At 51.3% G+C, this 18173-nt stretch overlaps 1 protein-coding gene across 1 annotated transcript; it reads right to left on the minus strand.

Annotated features, from left to right (window-relative positions):
• Nucleotides 1-4518: 4518 nt before the first annotated feature.
• Nucleotides 4519-9412, minus strand: LOC140904829 (phospholipase A2 inhibitor and Ly6/PLAUR domain-containing protein-like). The gene is made up of 4 exons (XM_073327157.1): nt 9364-9412; nt 7219-7368; nt 6810-6953; nt 4519-4679 (listed from the first exon to the last, which is right to left on the minus strand). Exons 1-4 carry the CDS (start codon nt 9410-9412, stop codon nt 4519-4521), a joined length of 504 nt encoding a protein of 167 aa, XP_073183258.1.
• Between the last annotated feature and the right edge of the window lie 8761 nt (nt 9413-18173).

The raw sequence follows: 18173 nt of genomic DNA on the forward strand, positions 1-18173 counted from the left end.
ATGGTCTCCTAGCGGGATTAGGAGAATATGCAGTCGCCTACCTTGACGATGTGGCCATATTTTCGGATTCCTGGGCAGAACTCCTGGAACATCTACAAAAAGTCCTTGAGCGCATAAGGGAGGCAGGACTAACTGTTAAGGCTAAGAAGTGTCAAATAGGCCTAAACAGTGTGACTTACCTTGGACACCAGGTGGGTCAAGGAACTATCTGCCCCCTACAAGCCAAAGTGGATGCGATCCAAAAATGGCCTGTCCCAAAGTCAAAGAAACAGGTTCAATCCTGCTTAGGCTTGGCTGGTTATTACAGACAATTTGTACTGCACTACAGCCAAATCGCCACCCCGCTGACAGACCTAACCAAAAAGAAACAGCCAAATGCTGTTCAGTGGACCAAAAAGTGTCAGGAGGCCTTTAACCAGCTTAAAGCGACACTCATGTCTGACCCTGTACTAAGGGCCCCAGACTTTGACAAACCGTTCCTAGTAACCACAGATGCGTCCGAGCGTGGTGTGGGAGCAGTTTTAATGCAGAAAGGACCTGATCAAGAATTCCACCCTGTAGTGTTTCTCACCAAAAAGCTGTCTGAGAGGGAAAGCAACTGGTCAGTCAGTGAAAAAGAATGTTATGCCATTGTCTAAGGTAGAACAGTGTGTTTGGTGTTTCGATTTCATTAAAACCAATGGGCCGTTGTACGGTTTTCCCTTCCCCGTCTGCTGTTTTAACGGAGGAACAAACATTCACCCTGAGCACAGTGCTGGGACTCACTGACCCAGCAAAGACACCCGGCGATGCTAACGAAGAACTTTAGCACCAGAAAAGTGTCGACTCCAAAGCCGGGGACCATCCTGTCCTGTCAACTCTCTTCTTCCGAATTTGATTGGTGATCGTTCACCCTTGCCACTGATGGCTTCACACCTCCATCGTGCATGCAAAAACTCTGGGCTGGCTGAAGAGATCCCATGATCCTTAACTCTTTCCTGTCCAGAGCTTGGAAAAGTTTCAATTCAGTCACTGAACATAAGTTTTTAATTGAAGGACGACAGAGAGAAAACCAATTGGTCCACTTTGGTATTTTCCAGAGCTTTCCTCTGGAAACATCACTTCAACCTCCAAAAGCCTTCTCCTGCCTTTGCCAGGGTCCCAGGTGGGAGGAAGGGAACATTATCCCCATCTTATAAACAGGGAAACTGAGGCAGAAAGAGGCAGTGTCAGACTCAGAGCCACGAATACAGCCAAGGAGTCAGATTTCAGAGTAGCAGCCGTGTTAGTCTGTATCGCCAGAAAGGACGGGAGTACTTGTGGCATATGAATTTGTTAGTCTCTAAGGTGCCACAAGTACTCCTGTTCTTTTAACCAAGGAGTCCTAATTGCTGCTGGCTTCCAGCCTATTCTAGACCCACCCCCTCCCTGACCTGGGGATAGAACCCAGGAGTCCTGGCTCCCAGAACTCAGACCATGTGAGTCAGTGCGATGGTGCAACAGTGTCCCCTCCTGGCCAAGCAGGGCACGGTCCCGGCTCACCCAGCTCAGCGCGGCCCTCACGATAGTCCCTGTGTCCAGGAATCTGCAAAACCCCTCCCGCTGCTCAGCCCTTTTCTCCCTGCACTCGCTGGGCCAGCGTGTGGTACATACACCCCAGAAGAGACCCCCACTCCCTGCAGACAGCAGTCAGAGGGGCTGGGGCACCCACATGGTGGCCGGGCATTTTCTGCAGTGACCAGAGCAGCGATGAAGCAGCTGGCTGTGGGTATGGCAGGCAGGTTCAGAGAATCAGAGAACCATAGAAGATCAGGGTTGGAAGAGAGCTCAGGAGGTCATCTAGTCCAACCCCTGCTCAAAGCAGGACCAACCCCAAGTAATTCATCCCAGACAGGGCTGTGGCAAGCTGGGCCTTAAACACCTCTAAGGATGGAGATTCCACCCCCTCCCTAGGAAACCCAATGCAGCGCTTCACCACCCTCCTATTGAAATAGTGTTTCCTGATCTCCAGCCTAGACCTCCCCCACAGCAACTGCAGACCATTTCTCCTTGTTCTGTTGTCTGCCACCACTGAGAACAACTGAGCTCCATCCTCTTTGGAAACCCCCTCAGGTAGTTGAAGGCTGCTATAAAATCACCCCTCACTCTTCTCTTCTGCAGACGAGAGAAGCCCAGTTCCCTCAGCCTCCCCTCCTAAGTCACGTGCCCCAGCCCCCTAATCATTTTCCTTGCCCTCCGCTGGACTCTCTCCAATTTGTCCACATCCCTTCTGTAGTGGGGGGCCCAAAACTGGACCCAGTACTCCAGATGTGGCCTCACCAGTGCCGAATAGTTGGGAAGAATCACTTCCCTCCATCCGCTGGCAACGCTCCTACTGATGCAGCTCAAACTGCCGTTGGCCTTTTTGGCAACAAGGCCACCCTGCTGACTCATAGCCAGCTTCTCAACCACCCATCCATTCTCATCTCATCCCAGGTCCTTCTCTGCAGAAAGGTTGCCAAATACCTGCCCCCTGCGGGATCGGCTGGGGCTGCCCCATGACATCCTGGTGGGCCCGGAGATGGGAGATTTCACAACCCTGCATGGGACACTGGCTGATCAGATGATACCAATGTGTCTTGAGGCCAATTCCCTTGTGCATTAGTGCAGATCAGTGGTTCTCAGCCAGGGGTCCAGGTACACCAGGGGTACACACAGGTCTTCCGGGGGGAACATCAGCTCATCTTGATGCTTGCCTCATTTTACAACCGGCCGCATTAAGGCACGAGTGAAGTCAGTACGAGCTAAACTGTCGACCCCTTGTTCATATTGCTCTATATACTCTACACTGAAATGCCAGTGCAGGATTTGTCCTGTGTTCCCACCGAGTTATTTTATAATGGCGGAAATGAGAAAGGAAGCAGCTTGTCAGCAGCAGCATGGCCATGACATTTTGCATTTTTATGGCTGGTTTTGTGAGCAAGTCGTTTTTAAGTGAGGGGAAACTTGGGGTACCCAAGACACATCAGACTCCCGCAAGGGGTACAGCTGTCTGGAAAGGTCGAGAGCCCCTGGCCTAGATCAAAGGCATGGCGAAGGTAGAACAGTGTGTTTGGAGTTTCAATTTCATGAAAACCAATGGGCCGTGGTATGGTTTTCTCTTCCCCATCTGCTGTTTTCGCGGAGTAACAACCATTCACCCTGAGCACAGCCCTGGGACTCACTGACCCAGCAGAGACGCCGGAGGGATGCTAAGGAGGAACTTTAGCACCAGAAAAGTGCTGACCCCAAAGGCAGGGGCCATCGTGTGTGCTGACCGCCGCGTTCCTCCCTCCCCCCCATCGAAGGCAAAGCCCAAGTGGGTGGGGGCCCTGCCAGCTTGTTCTCTGGGAGAAGAAGCTGTAAGGATGGATTCAGGGAAGGATCCTGCCTCGCTGGGCTGGCTGGACTCTTACAGGGACCAGAACGGGATGCAAAGCGGGGATCCCCGGAGACCGTCTGGGGGCACCTGAAAAGACTTGGGAGAATGGCAGTTTCTCCCATCACCGCCACCGTTTGGAATTACAGACTACAACTCACCTGGGTATGAATTTTACCGGCTTTAACCCCTCGTGACCCTCATTCCCTTTCCTTAGCTCACAAACCTTTAGCGAGTATCCTACAGACCTGGCTGCCAGCGTTGCCTTTGGTGGAGGATCTGGGGTCCCGGGGCTCTGGGGTAAGTGACCGGTCTCCTGGGGCTGGGAACAACCTGGGTGGGCTGGTTTGGGGTGTACGTGACCTTTCCTCACAAAGTCCGGCTTGTCTGAGAGTATCTGAGGGGACTGGCTGTGACTCCGGGGTCAGACGGGGGCAGCGATCCAGGAGTTCACGCTGGGTGAAATCTGCTCACAGAGCACCACCGGTTGGGGGGATCTGCCCTGTTTCCTGACACCTTCCCTGAGCCCGGCACTCCCAGTGGAGCCGCTCCAGAGAGCGGGACGAACTGAGCCCTGCAAAATCAACCTAGAAGGACATTTCTCCCCTCCAGGGCGTTCCCGCCTGCCTGGACAGCTGGGTGAGCCACAGCCTCTCCTTCCCACAGCCCTCCTTCCCCAGCGGAGCTCAGCCAGCCGGTGCCTTTCCCCCAGCCATGGGCCTTGCCTTCCGGGAGGGGGTCCAGGCAGGACTCCTGGGTTCCATTCCCTGGCCCTGCAAGGGGAGAGGGGTCCAGTGGTTAGAGCAGGGGGCTTGGGAGCCAGGACTCCTGGGCTCTATCCCTGCCTTTCAGAAGGGAGTGGGGTCTGGTGGGTTACAGGGTGGGGTACTGGGAGTCAGGACTCCCGGGTTCTCTTCCTGCCAGCATCACTTGTGCACAGATAGGGGCGGGGGGGGGGCCTGGTACGGGACGGTCAGGGGACAAGGAGTGAGGGGGCTGCTTTCCCCACAGCTTGCTTTATTCAGCCAATGCACAAAAGGAACCCGCAATCCCCCCCAAAGAGAAGCAGCAGCCGGAGGCTGCTGAAGGGAGGTTCACTGCAGCCCAGCACGCAGCAGAAGGGGAGGACGCCAGGGCAGGGCTCAGGGCTTCCCGATGCCTCCCCCGGCCCTGGGAACTGGGTAGCACTTGGCCTGGAAGAGCCACTCCAGCGCGCCCCGGGCGTATTTCTTCTCTCCCGCTCTCTTCACACAGGCGCCAGGGGAGGCACATCCAACCGCAGCCCTCCTCAGGGTGATGCCAGCTGGACGGGGGGAGACAGACGTGATCGGGGGCTCCCACATTCCCCCCCCCCCGACCCCGAAGAGATCTCTCACACACTCCCCTCCCAGCAGGACTGCACCAGGCTCTGCAGGCATAGGAGTCTAGTGCTCTGAGCAGGGGGCTTTAACTACGTGAGAACATAACAGAGGAACGGCCCCCCTGGGTCACACCAAAGGTCCATCTAGCCCAGTATCCTCTGGCCAATGCCAGGTGCCCCAGAGGGAAGGAACAGAACAGGGAATCATCCAGTGATCCATACCCTGTCGCCCATTCCCAGCTCCTGGCAAACAGAGGCTAGGGCCACCATCCCTGCCCATCCTGGCTGTAGCCACAGATGGACCTGTCCTCCAGGAACTTCTCTAGTTCCTGTTTGAACCCTGTTATAGTCTGCACCTTCACAACTTCCCCCAGCAATGAGTTCCACAGGTTGACTGTGTGTTGTGTGAAGCAGTACTTCCTTTTATTTGTTTTAAATCTGCTGCCTCTGGTGACCCCTCGTTCTTATGTTAGGAGGAGTAAATAACACTTCCTTATATACTTCCTCCACACCCTTCAACCTTCTCTAGACCTCAATCATATCCCCCCTTAGCCGTCTCTTTTCCAGGTTGAAAAGTCCCACTCTTATTAATCTCTCCTCATGTGGCAGCCGTTCCATCCCCCACATCATTTTGGTTGGGCTTTTCTGAAGCTTTTCCAATTCCAATATCTCTTTTTTGAGATGGGGCGACCACATCCGCACGCAGTGTTCAAGCTGTGGGCGTCCCATGGATTTATACAGAGGCAACATGCTATTGTCTGTCTTATTCTCTGTCTTTTACTTAATGACTCCCAGCATTCTGCTCGCTTTCTTCACCGCAGCTGCACATGGGGTGGATGATTTCAGAGAACTCTCCGCAATGACTCCAAGATCTTTCTTGAGTGGTAAATTCGACCCATCATTGTGTATGTCTACTTGGGATTACGTTTGCCCATGTGCATTACTTTGCATTTATCAACCTTGAATTTCATCTCCCGTATTGTTGCCCAGTCTCCCAGTTCTGAGCGATCCTTTAGTACCACTTCGCTGTCTGCTTTGGACTTAACTATCTTGAGTAGGTTTGTATCTTCTGCAAATTTTGCCACCTCACTATTTACCCCTTTTTCCAGAACATTTTGGAATATGGTGAATAGCACTGGGCCAAGTGCAGATCCCTGGGGGACTCCCACTATTTACGTCTCTCTGTTCTGAAAACTGACCATTTCTTCCTAACCTTTTTTCCCTATCTTTTAACCAGTTACTGAGCCATGAGAGGATTTTATCGCATGACAGCTCACTTTGCTTAAGAGCCTTTGGTGAGGGAGCTTTTCAAAGGCTTTCTGAAAATCTAAGTACACTATATCCACGGGATCCCCCTTGCCACAGGCTTGTTGAACCTTTCAGAGAATTCTAGTAGATTGGTGAGGCATGATTTCCCTTTACGGAAACCATATTGACCCTTCCCCAACAAATTATGTTCATCTGTGTGGCTGACAGTTCTCTTCTTTCCTATAGTTTCAATGAGTTTGCCCTGTACTGAAGTCAGACTTATTGGCCTGTAGTTGCTGGGATCATCTCTGGAGCCCTTTTTAGAAAATTGGTGTGTCATTAGCCATCCTCCAGCCATTTGGGACAGAAGCTGATTTAAATGGTAGGTTACAAACCACAGTTAGTAGTTCTGTAATTTGACATTTCAGTTCTTTCCGAACACCTGGGCGAATCCCATCTGATCCTGGTGACTTATTACTGTTTAATGTATCAATTTGTTGCAAAACCTCCTGTAATGTCTCCTCAATCTGGGACAGTTCCTCAGATTTGTCACCACAAAAGAATGGCTCAGGTTTGGGAATCTCCCTCCCATCCTCAGCTGTGAAGACCGATGCACAGAATTCATTTAGTTTCTCCGCAGTGGCCTTATCCTCCTTGGGTGCTCCTTTGGCATCTCGGCAAGAAGGAATCCAGAGTTCTCTCTGCAACTCTGCCAGGGGAGTGGAGTCTAGTGGGTCAGAGCAAGGGGCCCTGGGACTGAGCCAGGACACCTGGGCTGCACCTCGTGCTCTGTGTTCAGACCCCTCCCGCATCTGGAGGACTTACCCAGTTGAAATATCCCAGATTCCTCAACACAATGGTCCTCGGCACCAGTGCAAGCCAAGGGCTCGTTGTCCTTACAGCTTCCTGTCCACAGTGTGAAGCACGATGGGCACTGCCGGCCGTTCGGGATGGAGCTCACAGTTGGCACTGAGAACAGTCAGACACACACAGTCAGCCAGGGGTGGGGAGTCACCACACGCTGGGCTCGATCCCAGCTCGGGGAAGGGAGTGGGGTCTAGTGGTTAAAGCAGGGGGGCTGGGAGCCAGGACTCCTGGGTTCTGTCCCCAGTTGTAGGAGGGGAGTGGGGTCCAGCGGTTAGAGGTGGGGGGTGGGGTTGGGAGCCAGGACTCCTGGGTTCTCTCCAGGCAGGTGTGGCTGGAGCAGGGCTCTAGGTTTGCAGCCGACACACACCTGGGATGGCCCCGGCATTGCAGCCGTCGGTGTCACAGCAGGCGATGTTCGCCCGCACAGTGACATTGTGCGCGTAGGTGACCGAGAAGGGACCAGGCTCACAGTTCTTGGGCTCTAGGCACGATTTAGCCGTGTAGGACAAGGATCCCTCTGTGGAAGAGAAACAGAGCATCACCTCTGAGCTCCCCAATGGACCCCCAGCTGCTCCATCCTCCCCTTTTGTTCCATCCACCCCACCCCCAACTAATCTCATCTCCCCACCCCTGATAAAATCCTCTCTTCTGTCTGATCCAGGCCCCACAGCCGCCCACTGCAATTCCCCATCTCATCCCATCCCACGTCTATGATATTATCTTTCCAGACTGAGCAGTCCCTGCTCCTGGAAAGGAGCGGAGTCTATTGGTTAGAGTAGGGGGAGGGGCTGGGAGCCAGGACTCCTGGGTTCGACCCCTGGCTTCAGGAGGACAATGGTGTCTATACTTAATAGGAATCTTCTTTCACTCACCCGGCCTGAACCTTGCCACGACAGTGACGCAGGTCCCTTCCGAGGGGGCGCAGGGCTGCAGGGGGCCGGAGCACGATTGCTCTTCGGACACACACACCTCGCATTGCAGAGCGCTCCCTGGAGGTTGGAAAAATCCCTTCTCAGTACAAACCCCGGCTCCCCACCCCACCCAGGCAGTGCCCGTGGGTGAAATACCACCAGGAACCAAGAGGTGGCGCTGTGGGAGTTGTTACCACCAATGCCTTCTCACTGAACGTGTGGGCAGGCAGATCTTGGAGAAATGCCACCTGCTTTTGCAGCAGTTCTGCCCAGTTCCATTTAACTCTCCGGATGGGGAAAGGCATCTTGCTAGCTGGTCATTTGTATCTTACTCAAAACCACAGACAAGTCTGTTTGCTGCCTGAGTGTCTGTGGCTACAATACATTTTCACCTGCTGACGTGGCTATCTGGGGTGCAGCTTGTGCCTGCGAACAAACCCCACACGTCTGTGTAGACAGAAAACAAGAATTCGGCTGCTCTGAAGAGGGGTTTCTGCCTGGCTTTGCGGTCAACCTTTCTCACACACGCACACACCCCGCCGTCACTCTCTGCTCCAGGCCTCTGCCTCTCAGAGTTACGTCAGCTCAGCCACACTTGACTTCAGCCCACTTTTCATCGCTGATCCTGCCAATTCTCTTCTTCAGAATACAATTGACGCTTGTTAAGCCTTTGGATTGATGGCTGTTCGTCTCCAGCCAGCGATCCCAAGAGCATAAACTCTTTCCTCTCCAGAGCGTGGGGGCCTTTAAATTCATTACGTGAGCATAAGGTAGTTTTAAGAAAGAAAGAAAGAAAGAAAGAAAGAAAGAAACATTGATTTTCCCACTTTGGTTTTTTTAGAGCTTTCATGTGGAAACATCAATTAAACCTCAGAACACCTTCCCCTGCCCTTTTATGTCCCTAGATGGTTGCAAAGTTATATTATCCCTATCAAAGAAATATGGAAACTGAGGTAGAAAAAAGATGTGTTCAATTCAGGGTTAGAACCAAGAAGACAGCTGAGAAGTCCTCACTCCTGACTCCCAGCCCGCTCAAACCCACGAGATCCCACACCTCTTTCAGAGCCACGGACAGAACCCGGGAGTCCTGATTTGCAGCCATCTCTGCTCAAACTCACTACACCCCAGCCCGCTTCTACAGCTGGGGAATGAGCCCACAAGTCCTGGCTCCCAGCCCCCCCCCCTTTGCACCCCCATTCCCCTTTCAAACCCGGGGAATGAAGCCAGGAGTCCTGGCAGGAATCTCAGCGCTGACAGGCAGGGGAACATTTCTAGGCAGGACGACATGTGGACGGGGGTGCTGCTCCTCATCGGGATGACCCCAAGCTCGGGCGAGAGCTGGAGGAGGAATGAGAAGAAGGAAGCACAGACGGACTCAGACCCGCTGGCCAGGCCCCTAGTGTGCGCTGTGGGAGTCCCAGACTCCAATCCCTGCTCTCCCCGAGTCAGCCGGGGGACGTGGCTCCGGGTTTTCCTCTTGCTGGTTTTACCCACAAATTCCATCCTGACCCTAGAATCCACCATCGACAGCAGCACTTTCCCCAAGTGAATTCCCGACCCCACCACCCGGCTCCCTGTGCCCGGGGACGGACGGGACTCACCTGTGGCCAGGAGAGCGGACAGCAGGCAGAGGGGCAGAGCAACCCACATGGTGCCTGGATGTTAGCTGCAGTGACAGAACAGTGAGGAAGCATCTGGCTGTGGTTTTATCCGGCAGGATGGCAAATACCTGCCCCCTGGGCGATCGGCTGGGGCTGCCCCATGACATCCTGGTGGACCCGGAGATGGGAGATTTCACAACCCTGCATGTGACTTTGGCTGATCAGGTGATGCCAATGTGTCTTGAGGCCAATTCCCTTGTGCGTTAGTGGAGATCTGTGGTTCTCAGCCAGGGGTCCTTGTACTCCAGGGGTACACACAGGTCTTCCAGGGGGTACATCAGCTTATCTTGATGTTTGCCTCATTTTACAACAGGCCAGATATAAAGCACTAGTGAAGTCAGTACGAGCTAAAATTTCCTGACACAATGACTTGTTTGTGCAGCTCTATGTACTATCCACTGAACTGTAAGAGCAATATTTATATCCCAGTGGAGTTATTTTATAATTACATGGTGGAACTGAGAAAGGAAGCTATTTGTCAGTCACAATGTGGCCGTAACACTTATGTATTTTTAGAATAACATAAGAAAGGAGCTGTCATAAATAGAAAGGGAAGGGTAAACTCCTTTATAATCCCTCCTCTCCAGAGGAAAAAATCCTCTCACCTGTAAAGGGTTAAGAAGCTAAAGGTAACCTCGCTGGCACCTGACCAAAATGACCAATGAGGAGATAAGATACTTTCAAAGGCTGGGAGGAAAGAGAAAAAACAAAGGGTCTGTGTCTGTCTGTGTGATGCTTTTGCTGGGGACAGAACAGGAATGGACTCTTAGAACTTAGTAAGTAATCTAGCTAGGTATGTGTTAGATTATGATTTCTTTAAATGGCTGAGAAAATAGCTGTGCTGAATAGAATGGATATTCCTGTCTGTGTGTCTTTTTGTAACTTAAGGTTTTGCCTGGAGGGATTCTCTCTGTTTTGAATCTAATTCCCCTGTAAAGTATTTGCCATCCTAATTTTACAGAGGTGATTCTTTTCTACTTCTATTAAAAGTCTTCTTGTAAGGAAACTCAATGCTTTTTCATTGTTCTAAGATCCCAGGGTTTGGGTCTGTGGTCACCTATGCAAATTGGTGAGGATTTTTACCAAACCTTCCCCAGGAAGTGGGGGGCAAGGATTGGGAGGATTTGGGGGGAAAGATGTGTCCAAACTATGTTTCCCAGTAAACCCAGCTAAAGTTTGGTGGTGGCAGTAGAAATCTAGGGGCAAAGGACAAAATTAATTTGTACCTTGGGGAAAGTAAGCTTAGGAGATTTTCATGCAGGTCCCCACATCTGTACCCTAGAGTTCAGAGTGGGGAAGCAACCTTGACATGGTGGCAGAGTGGTGGGATTAACCTGAAATCATTTTGAGATCAATTTGAGATTTTTTTGAACCAGCAAAACGGATTTTAAAAAGGAAATTTTTTTTCCTTTGGGGCTGCTGGAAAGGAGGTCCAACTGAAAGCAACTAGAAAAGGAGGACTTGTGGCACCTTAGAGACTAACCAATTTATTAGAGCACACAAGTCCTCCTTTTCTTTTTGCGAATACAGACTAACACGGCTGTTACTCTGAAACCTGAAAGCAACTAGTTTTTTCTCCGCTTTGGGGCCAGAGCAGAGACAAAAGGGGATTATCTTTGTGAATAGGGGTTTTTTTTTTTAGGATTTTGATTTTTTTTTCGAAGGAGCACAGATTTGAACACATTTTTTTTTCCTTTGGGGCTGCTGATAAGCAGGTTTCCAAGTAGTTGGAGGTTTTTTGCTTTGATTTGGGGCCAGAGCAGAGACAAAGGGAATTGTCTTTTTCTGTAGGCTGACAATCACTATCAGAGAATAGGTATCCTATTCCAGCACAGCAAAATTTTACAGCCAAGTTTTGTTTGTTTGTTTATTTCCAAACCTCGGGTGTAAAGTTAGTTAAAAACAGAGAGGTTCGGATGACAGAATCCACGGCTCAAGAAACGCTGGAATTAGCCAGATTTCAGGCTGAGGAAAAACAAAAGGAACATGAAAGACAGATAGAACTCATGCGGCTGGAGAAGGAGGCCAGAGCAGAGACAAAGGGAATTGTCTTTTTCTGTAGGCTGCCCACAGGAGGGAAATGGAGGCAAGGAAGCATGTGGAGGAGGAGAAGGAAAAAGAGAGGCAGCATGTGGAGGAGGAGAAGGAAAAAGAGAGGAAGCATGAACTGGAGATGGAGAAGGTAAAGACTCAGCAGAATATACCAACAAACCCTAGCAATCCTTCTCCAGGTAGCACTTCCCATCCCAGAAAGTTCCCCACCTACAAGGCAGGCGATGATACCGAGGCCTTCTTGGAAAACTTCAAAAGGGCCTGCCTTGGGTACAGCATCTCTGCAGACCAAGACATGGTAGAGCTGAGGCCGCAGCTCAGTGGACAATTAGCTGAGGTGGTGGCCGAAATGCCTAAAGAACACATGAACAAGTATGAACTGCTTAAATCCAAGGAGAGAGTCAGAATGGGAATAACACCCGAGCATTCTCGTCGGAGGTTCAGAGCCCTAAGCTGGAAACCAGACGTGTCATTTACCCGACATGCCTACCACATTGTGAAACACTGGGATGCCTGGATATCAGGAGCAAGTGTTGAATCTCCAGTAAATTTGCCCTTCCTAATGCAAATGGAAAAATTCTTAGAGGGTGTTCCTGAGGAAATAGAAAAATACATCCTAGATGGGAAGCCCAAAACTGTAATCGAGGCAGGAGAGACTGAAGACAGATGGGTAGAGGAGGCAGAGAAGAAGAAAACTGGTCGCAGTTGGAGCAGAGACCAGAAGGGACAACCCCAGACCACACCCTATTTCCGGGAGCCACCCAAGACCCCACCTACCTCCCAAAGAACCCTCCAAACACCTTATCGTCCCACCACCCCATTCTCCAGCAACCCACCTCACCCCAGTGACCCTTCAGCTGGACGATGTTTTAAATGTAACGAGCAGGGGCATGTAAAGGCCAACTGCCCCAAGAACCCCAACAGATTACAGTTCATTGCACCGGAATCACACCAAAGATCCGCAGGCCCAGATACGTCCCAGATACCCTTGGAGTGGAGGGAAACTGTGAGTGTGGGCGGGAAGAAGGTCACCGCGTGGAGGGACACCGGAGCACAAGTGTCAGCTATCCATGCTTCCTTAGTGGACCCCAATTTAATCAACCCAGTGATCCAAGTGACGATTCAACCCTTCAAGTCCCACTCTTTCCATTTGCCTACAGCCAAATTGCCTGTCCAGTACCAGGGCTGGTCAGGAACTTGGACTTTTGCAGTCAATGATGATTATCCCATCCCCATGCTCTTGGGGGAAGACTTGGTCAATCATGTGAAGCGGGCCAAGAGGGTGGGAATGGTCACCCGTAGCCAGGCTAAACAAGCCGTGAGGCCTAGCTCTGTTCCGGAAACTTCTCTCAGGACCCGGTCAGAGGTGATGGACCTGGACCCCAGGACAATGTCTGCAACAGCACTAGTGGATCCAGTCCCAGAGACCCAGACGGAACCAGTCCCAGAACCGGAACCAGAGGAACAACCAGCACCAGACCCATTGCCAGCACTGAATCCAGTACTTGCAACCTCAGCACCAGAGGGCCCCACCGAACCTGAACCAGCAGCAGCCCATAACCCTACACAAGAGGCTAAGCCAGAGCCTGAACCCCAACATAGTGTCCCAGCGGAGAGCGGTTCACAGTCAACGGAAATAGCCCCACCCCCTACATTGCTTCCAGAAGGACCAAGCATAGGTCCACAATCCAATGAGGAACTGATATCTTCAGAATCAAGAGAAAAGTTCCAGACTGAACAGGAAGAGGATGAAAGCCTCCAGAGAGTTTGGACGGCAGCACGGAGCAACCCACCACCTCTCAGCTCTTCTATTCGATCCAGGTTTGTTATAGAAAGATGATTTTTATACAAAGGAACTCTTTCTGGTGGACACCAGGAAGACTGGCATCCTCAGAGACAGTTGTTAGTTCCAACTAAATACCGGGCCAAGCTCTTGAGCTTAGCCCACGATCACCCTAGTGGCCATGCTGGGCTGAACAGGACCAAAGACCTTTTGGAGGGGCCATTCCACAAGGAGGGAATGGGCAAAGATGTTTCTACCTATGTCCGGTCTTGTGAAGGATGCCAAAGAGTGGGAAAACCCCAAGACCAGGTGAAAGCCCTTCTCCAACCACTCCCCATCATTGAAGTTCCATTTCAGTGAGTAGCTGTGGATATTCTGGGTCCTTTTCTGAAAAAGACACCCAGAGGGAAGCAGTACAGACTGACTTTCATGGATTTTGCCACCCAATGGCCAGAAGCAGTAGCTCTAAGGAACCCCAGGGCTAAAAGTGTGTGCCAGGCACTAGCAGACATTTTTGCCAGGGTAGGTTGGCCCTCCGACATCCTCACAGGTGCAGGGACTAATTTCCTGGCAGGAACTATGGAAAACCTCTGGGAAGCTCATGGGGTAAGTCACTTGGTTGCCACTCCTTACCACCATCAAACAAACGGCATGGTGGAGAAGTTTAATGGGACTTTGGGGGCCATGATCCGTAAATTCGTAAATGAACACTCCAATGATTGGGACCTAGTGTTGCAGCAGTTGCTCTTTGCCTACAGAGCTGTACCACATCCCAGTTTAGGGTTTTCCCCATTTGAACTTGTATATGGCTGTGAGGTTAAGGGGCCATTACAGTTGGTGAAGCAGCAATGGGAGGGACTTACACCTTCTCCAGGAACTAACATTCTGGACTTTGTAACCAACCTACAAAACACCCTCCGAACCTCTTTAGCCCTTGCTAAAGAAAACTTACAGGATGCTCAAAAAGAGCAAAAAGCCTGGTATGATAAACATGCCAGAGAGCGTTCCTTCAAAGTAGGGGACCAGGTCATGGTCTTAAAGGCGCTCCAGGCCCATAAAATGGAAGCATCGTGGGAAGGGCCATTCACGGTCCAGGAGCTCCTGGGAGCTGTTAATTACCTCATAGCATTCCCCACCTCCAACTGAAAGCCTAAGGTGTACCATATTAATTCTCTAAAGCCCTTTTATTCCAGAGAATTAAAGGTTTGTCAGTTTCCAGCCCAGGGAGGAGATGACGCTGAGTGGCCTGAAGGTGTCTACTACGAAGGGAAAACTGTTTGTGGTGTGGAAGAGGTGAACCTCTCCATGACCCTTGGGCGTATGCAGTGACAGCAGACCAAGGAGCTGTGCACTAGCTACGCACCGACGTTTTCATCCACCCCAGGATTGACTGAACGGGCATACCGCTCCATTGACACAGGTAATGCTCACCCAATTAAAGTCCAACCTTACCGGGTGTCTCCTCAAGCTAAAACTGCTATAGACCGGGAGATCCAGGATATGTTACAGAGTGCATGGGCATCTCCAGTGGTTCTAGTTCCCAAACCAGATGGGAAGATACATTTTTGTGTGGACTATCATAAGCTAAATGCTGTAACTCGCCCAGACAACTATCCAATGCCACGCACACGTGAACTATTAGAGAAACTGGGGCGGGCCCAGTTCATCTTTACCTTGGACTTCACCAAGGGGTACTGGCAGGTACCACTAGATGAATCCGCCAAGGAAAGGTCAGCCTTCATCACACGTCTCGGGCTGTATGAATTTAATGTCCTCCCTTTCGGGCTGCGGAATGCACCCGCCACCTTCCAAAGACTTGTAGATGGTCTCCTAGCGGGATTAGGAGAATATGCAGTCGCCTACCTTGACGATGTGGCCATATTTTCGGATTCCTGGGCAGAACTCCTGGAACATCTACAAAAAGTCCTTGAGCGCATAAGGGAGGCAGGACTAACTGTTAAGGCTAAGAAGTGTCAAATAGGCCTAAACAGTGTGACTTACCTTGGACACCAGGTGGGTCAAGGAACTATCTGCCCCCTACAAGCCAAAGTGGATGCGATCCAAAAATGGCCTGTCCCAAAGTCAAAGAAACAGGTTCAATCCTGCTTAGGCTTGGCTGGTTATTACAGACAATTTGTACTGCACTACAGCCAAATCGCCACCCCGCTGACAGACCTAACCAAAAAGAAACAGCCAAATGCTGTTCAGTGGACCAAAAAGTGTCAGGAGGCCTTTAACCAGCTTAAAGCGACACTCATGTCTGACCCTGTACTAAGGGCCCCAGACTTTGACAAACCGTTCCTAGTCACCACAGATGCGTCTGAGCGTGGTGTGGGAGCAGTTTTAATGCAGAAAGGACCTGATCAAGAATTCCACCCTGTAGTGTTTCTCACCAAAAAGCTGTCTGAGAGGGAAAGCAACTGGTCAGTCAGTGAAAAAGAATGTTATGCCATTGTCTAAGGTAGAACAGTGTGTTTGGTGTTTCGATTTCATTAAAACCAATGGGCCGTTGTACGGTTTTCCCTTCCCCGTCTGCTGTTTTAACGGAGGAACAAACATTCACCCTGAGCACAGTGCTGGGACTCACTGACCCAGCAAAGACACCCGGCGATGCTAACGAAGAACTTTAGCACCAGAAAAGTGTCGACTCCAAAGCCGGGGACCATCCTGTCCTGTCAACTCTCTTCTTCCGAATTTGATTGGTGATCGTTCACCCTTGCCACTGATGGCTTCACACCTCCATCGTGCATGCAAAAACTCTGGGCTGGCTGAAGAGATCCCATGATCCTTAACTCTTTCCTGTCCAGAGCTTGGAAAAGTTTCAATTCAGTCACTGAACATAAGTTTTTAATTGAAGGACGACAGAGAGAAAACCAATTGGTCCACTTTGGTATTTTCCAGAGCTTTCCTCTGGAAACATCACTTCAACCTCCAAAAGCCTTCTCCTGCCTTTGCCAGGGTCCCAGGTGGGAGGAAGGGAACATTATCCCCATCTTATAAACAGGGAAACTGAGGCAGAAAGAGGCAGTGTCAGACTCAGAGCCACGAATACAGCCAAGGAGTCAGATTTCAGAGTAGCAGCCGTGTTAGTCTGTATCGCCAGAAAGGACGGGAGTACTTGTGGCATATGAATTTGTTAGTCTCTAAGGTGCCACAAGTACTCCTGTTCTTTTAACCAAGGAGTCCTAATTGCTGCTGGCTTCCAGCCTATTCTAGACCCACCCCCTCCCTGACCTGGGGATAGAACCCAGGAGTCCTGGCTCCCAGAACTCAGACCATGTGAGTCAGTGCGATGGTGCAACAGTGTCCCCTCCTGGCCAAGCAGGGCACGGTCCCGGCTCACCCAGCTCAGCGCGGCCCTCACGATAGTCCCTGTGTCCAGGAATCTGCAAAACCCCTCCCGCTGCTCAGCCCTTTTCTCCCTGCACTCGCTGGGCCAGCGTGTGGTACATACACCCCAGAAGAGACCCCCACTCCCTGCAGACAGCAGTCAGAGGGGCTGGGGCACCCACATGGTGGCCGGGCATTTTCTGCAGTGACCAGAGCAGCGATGAAGCAGCTGGCTGTGGGTATGGCAGGCAGGTTCAGAGAATCAGAGAACCATAGAAGATCAGGGTTGGAAGAGAGCTCAGGAGGTCATCTAGTCCAACCCCTGCTCAAAGCAGGACCAACCCCAAGTAATTCATCCCAGACAGGGCTGTGGCAAGCTGGGCCTTAAACACCTCTAAGGATGGAGATTCCACCCCCTCCCTAGGAAACCCAATGCAGCGCTTCACCACCCTCCTATTGAAATAGTGTTTCCTGATCTCCAGCCTAGACCTCCCCCACAGCAACTGCAGACCATTTCTCCTTGTTCTGTTGTCTGCCACCACTGAGAACAACTGAGCTCCATCCTCTTTGGAAACCCCCTCAGGTAGTTGAAGGCTGCTATAAAATCACCCCTCACTCTTCTCTTCTGCAGACGAGAGAAGCCCAGTTCCCTCAGCCTCCCCTCCTAAGTCACGTGCCCCAGCCCCCTAATCATTTTCCTTGCCCTCCGCTGGACTCTCTCCAATTTGTCCACATCCCTTCTGTAGTGGGGGGCCCAAAACTGGACCCAGTACTCCAGATGTGGCCTCACCAGTGCCGAATAGTTGGGAAGAATCACTTCCCTCCATCCGCTGGCAACGCTCCTACTGATGCAGCTCAAACTGCCGTTGGCCTTTTTGGCAACAAGGCCACCCTGCTGACTCATAGCCAGCTTCTCAACCACCCATCCATTCTCATCTCATCCCAGGTCCTTCTCTGCAGAAAGGTTGCCAAATACCTGCCCCCTGCGGGATCGGCTGGGGCTGCCCCATGACATCCTGGTGGGCCCGGAGATGGGAGATTTCACAACCCTGCATGGGACACTGGCTGATCAGATGATACCAATGTGTCTTGAGGCCAATTCCCTTGTGCATTAGTGCAGATCAGTGGTTCTCAGCCAGGGGTCCAGGTACACCAGGGGTACACACAGGTCTTCCGGGGGGAACATCAGCTCATCTTGATGCTTGCCTCATTTTACAACCGGCCGCATTAAGGCACGAGTGAAGTCAGTACGAGCTAAACTGTCGACCCCTTGTTCATATTGCTCTATATACTCTACACTGAAATGCCAGTGCAGGATTTGTCCTGTGTTCCCACCGAGTTATTTTATAATGGCGGAAATGAGAAAGGAAGCAGCTTGTCAGCAGCAGCATGGCCATGACATTTTGCATTTTTATGGCTGGTTTTGTGAGCAAGTCGTTTTTAAGTGAGGGGAAACTTGGGGTACCCAAGACACATCAGACTCCCGCAAGGGGTACAGCTGTCTGGAAAGGTCGAGAGCCCCTGGCCTAGATCAAAGGCATGGCGAAGGTAGAACAGTGTGTTTGGAGTTTCAATTTCATGAAAA

Source organism: Lepidochelys kempii, unplaced genomic scaffold (assembly GCF_965140265.1).
Source record: "Lepidochelys kempii isolate rLepKem1 unplaced genomic scaffold, rLepKem1.hap2 scaffold_83, whole genome shotgun sequence".
NCBI lineage: Eukaryota > Metazoa > Chordata > Testudines > Cheloniidae > Lepidochelys > Lepidochelys kempii.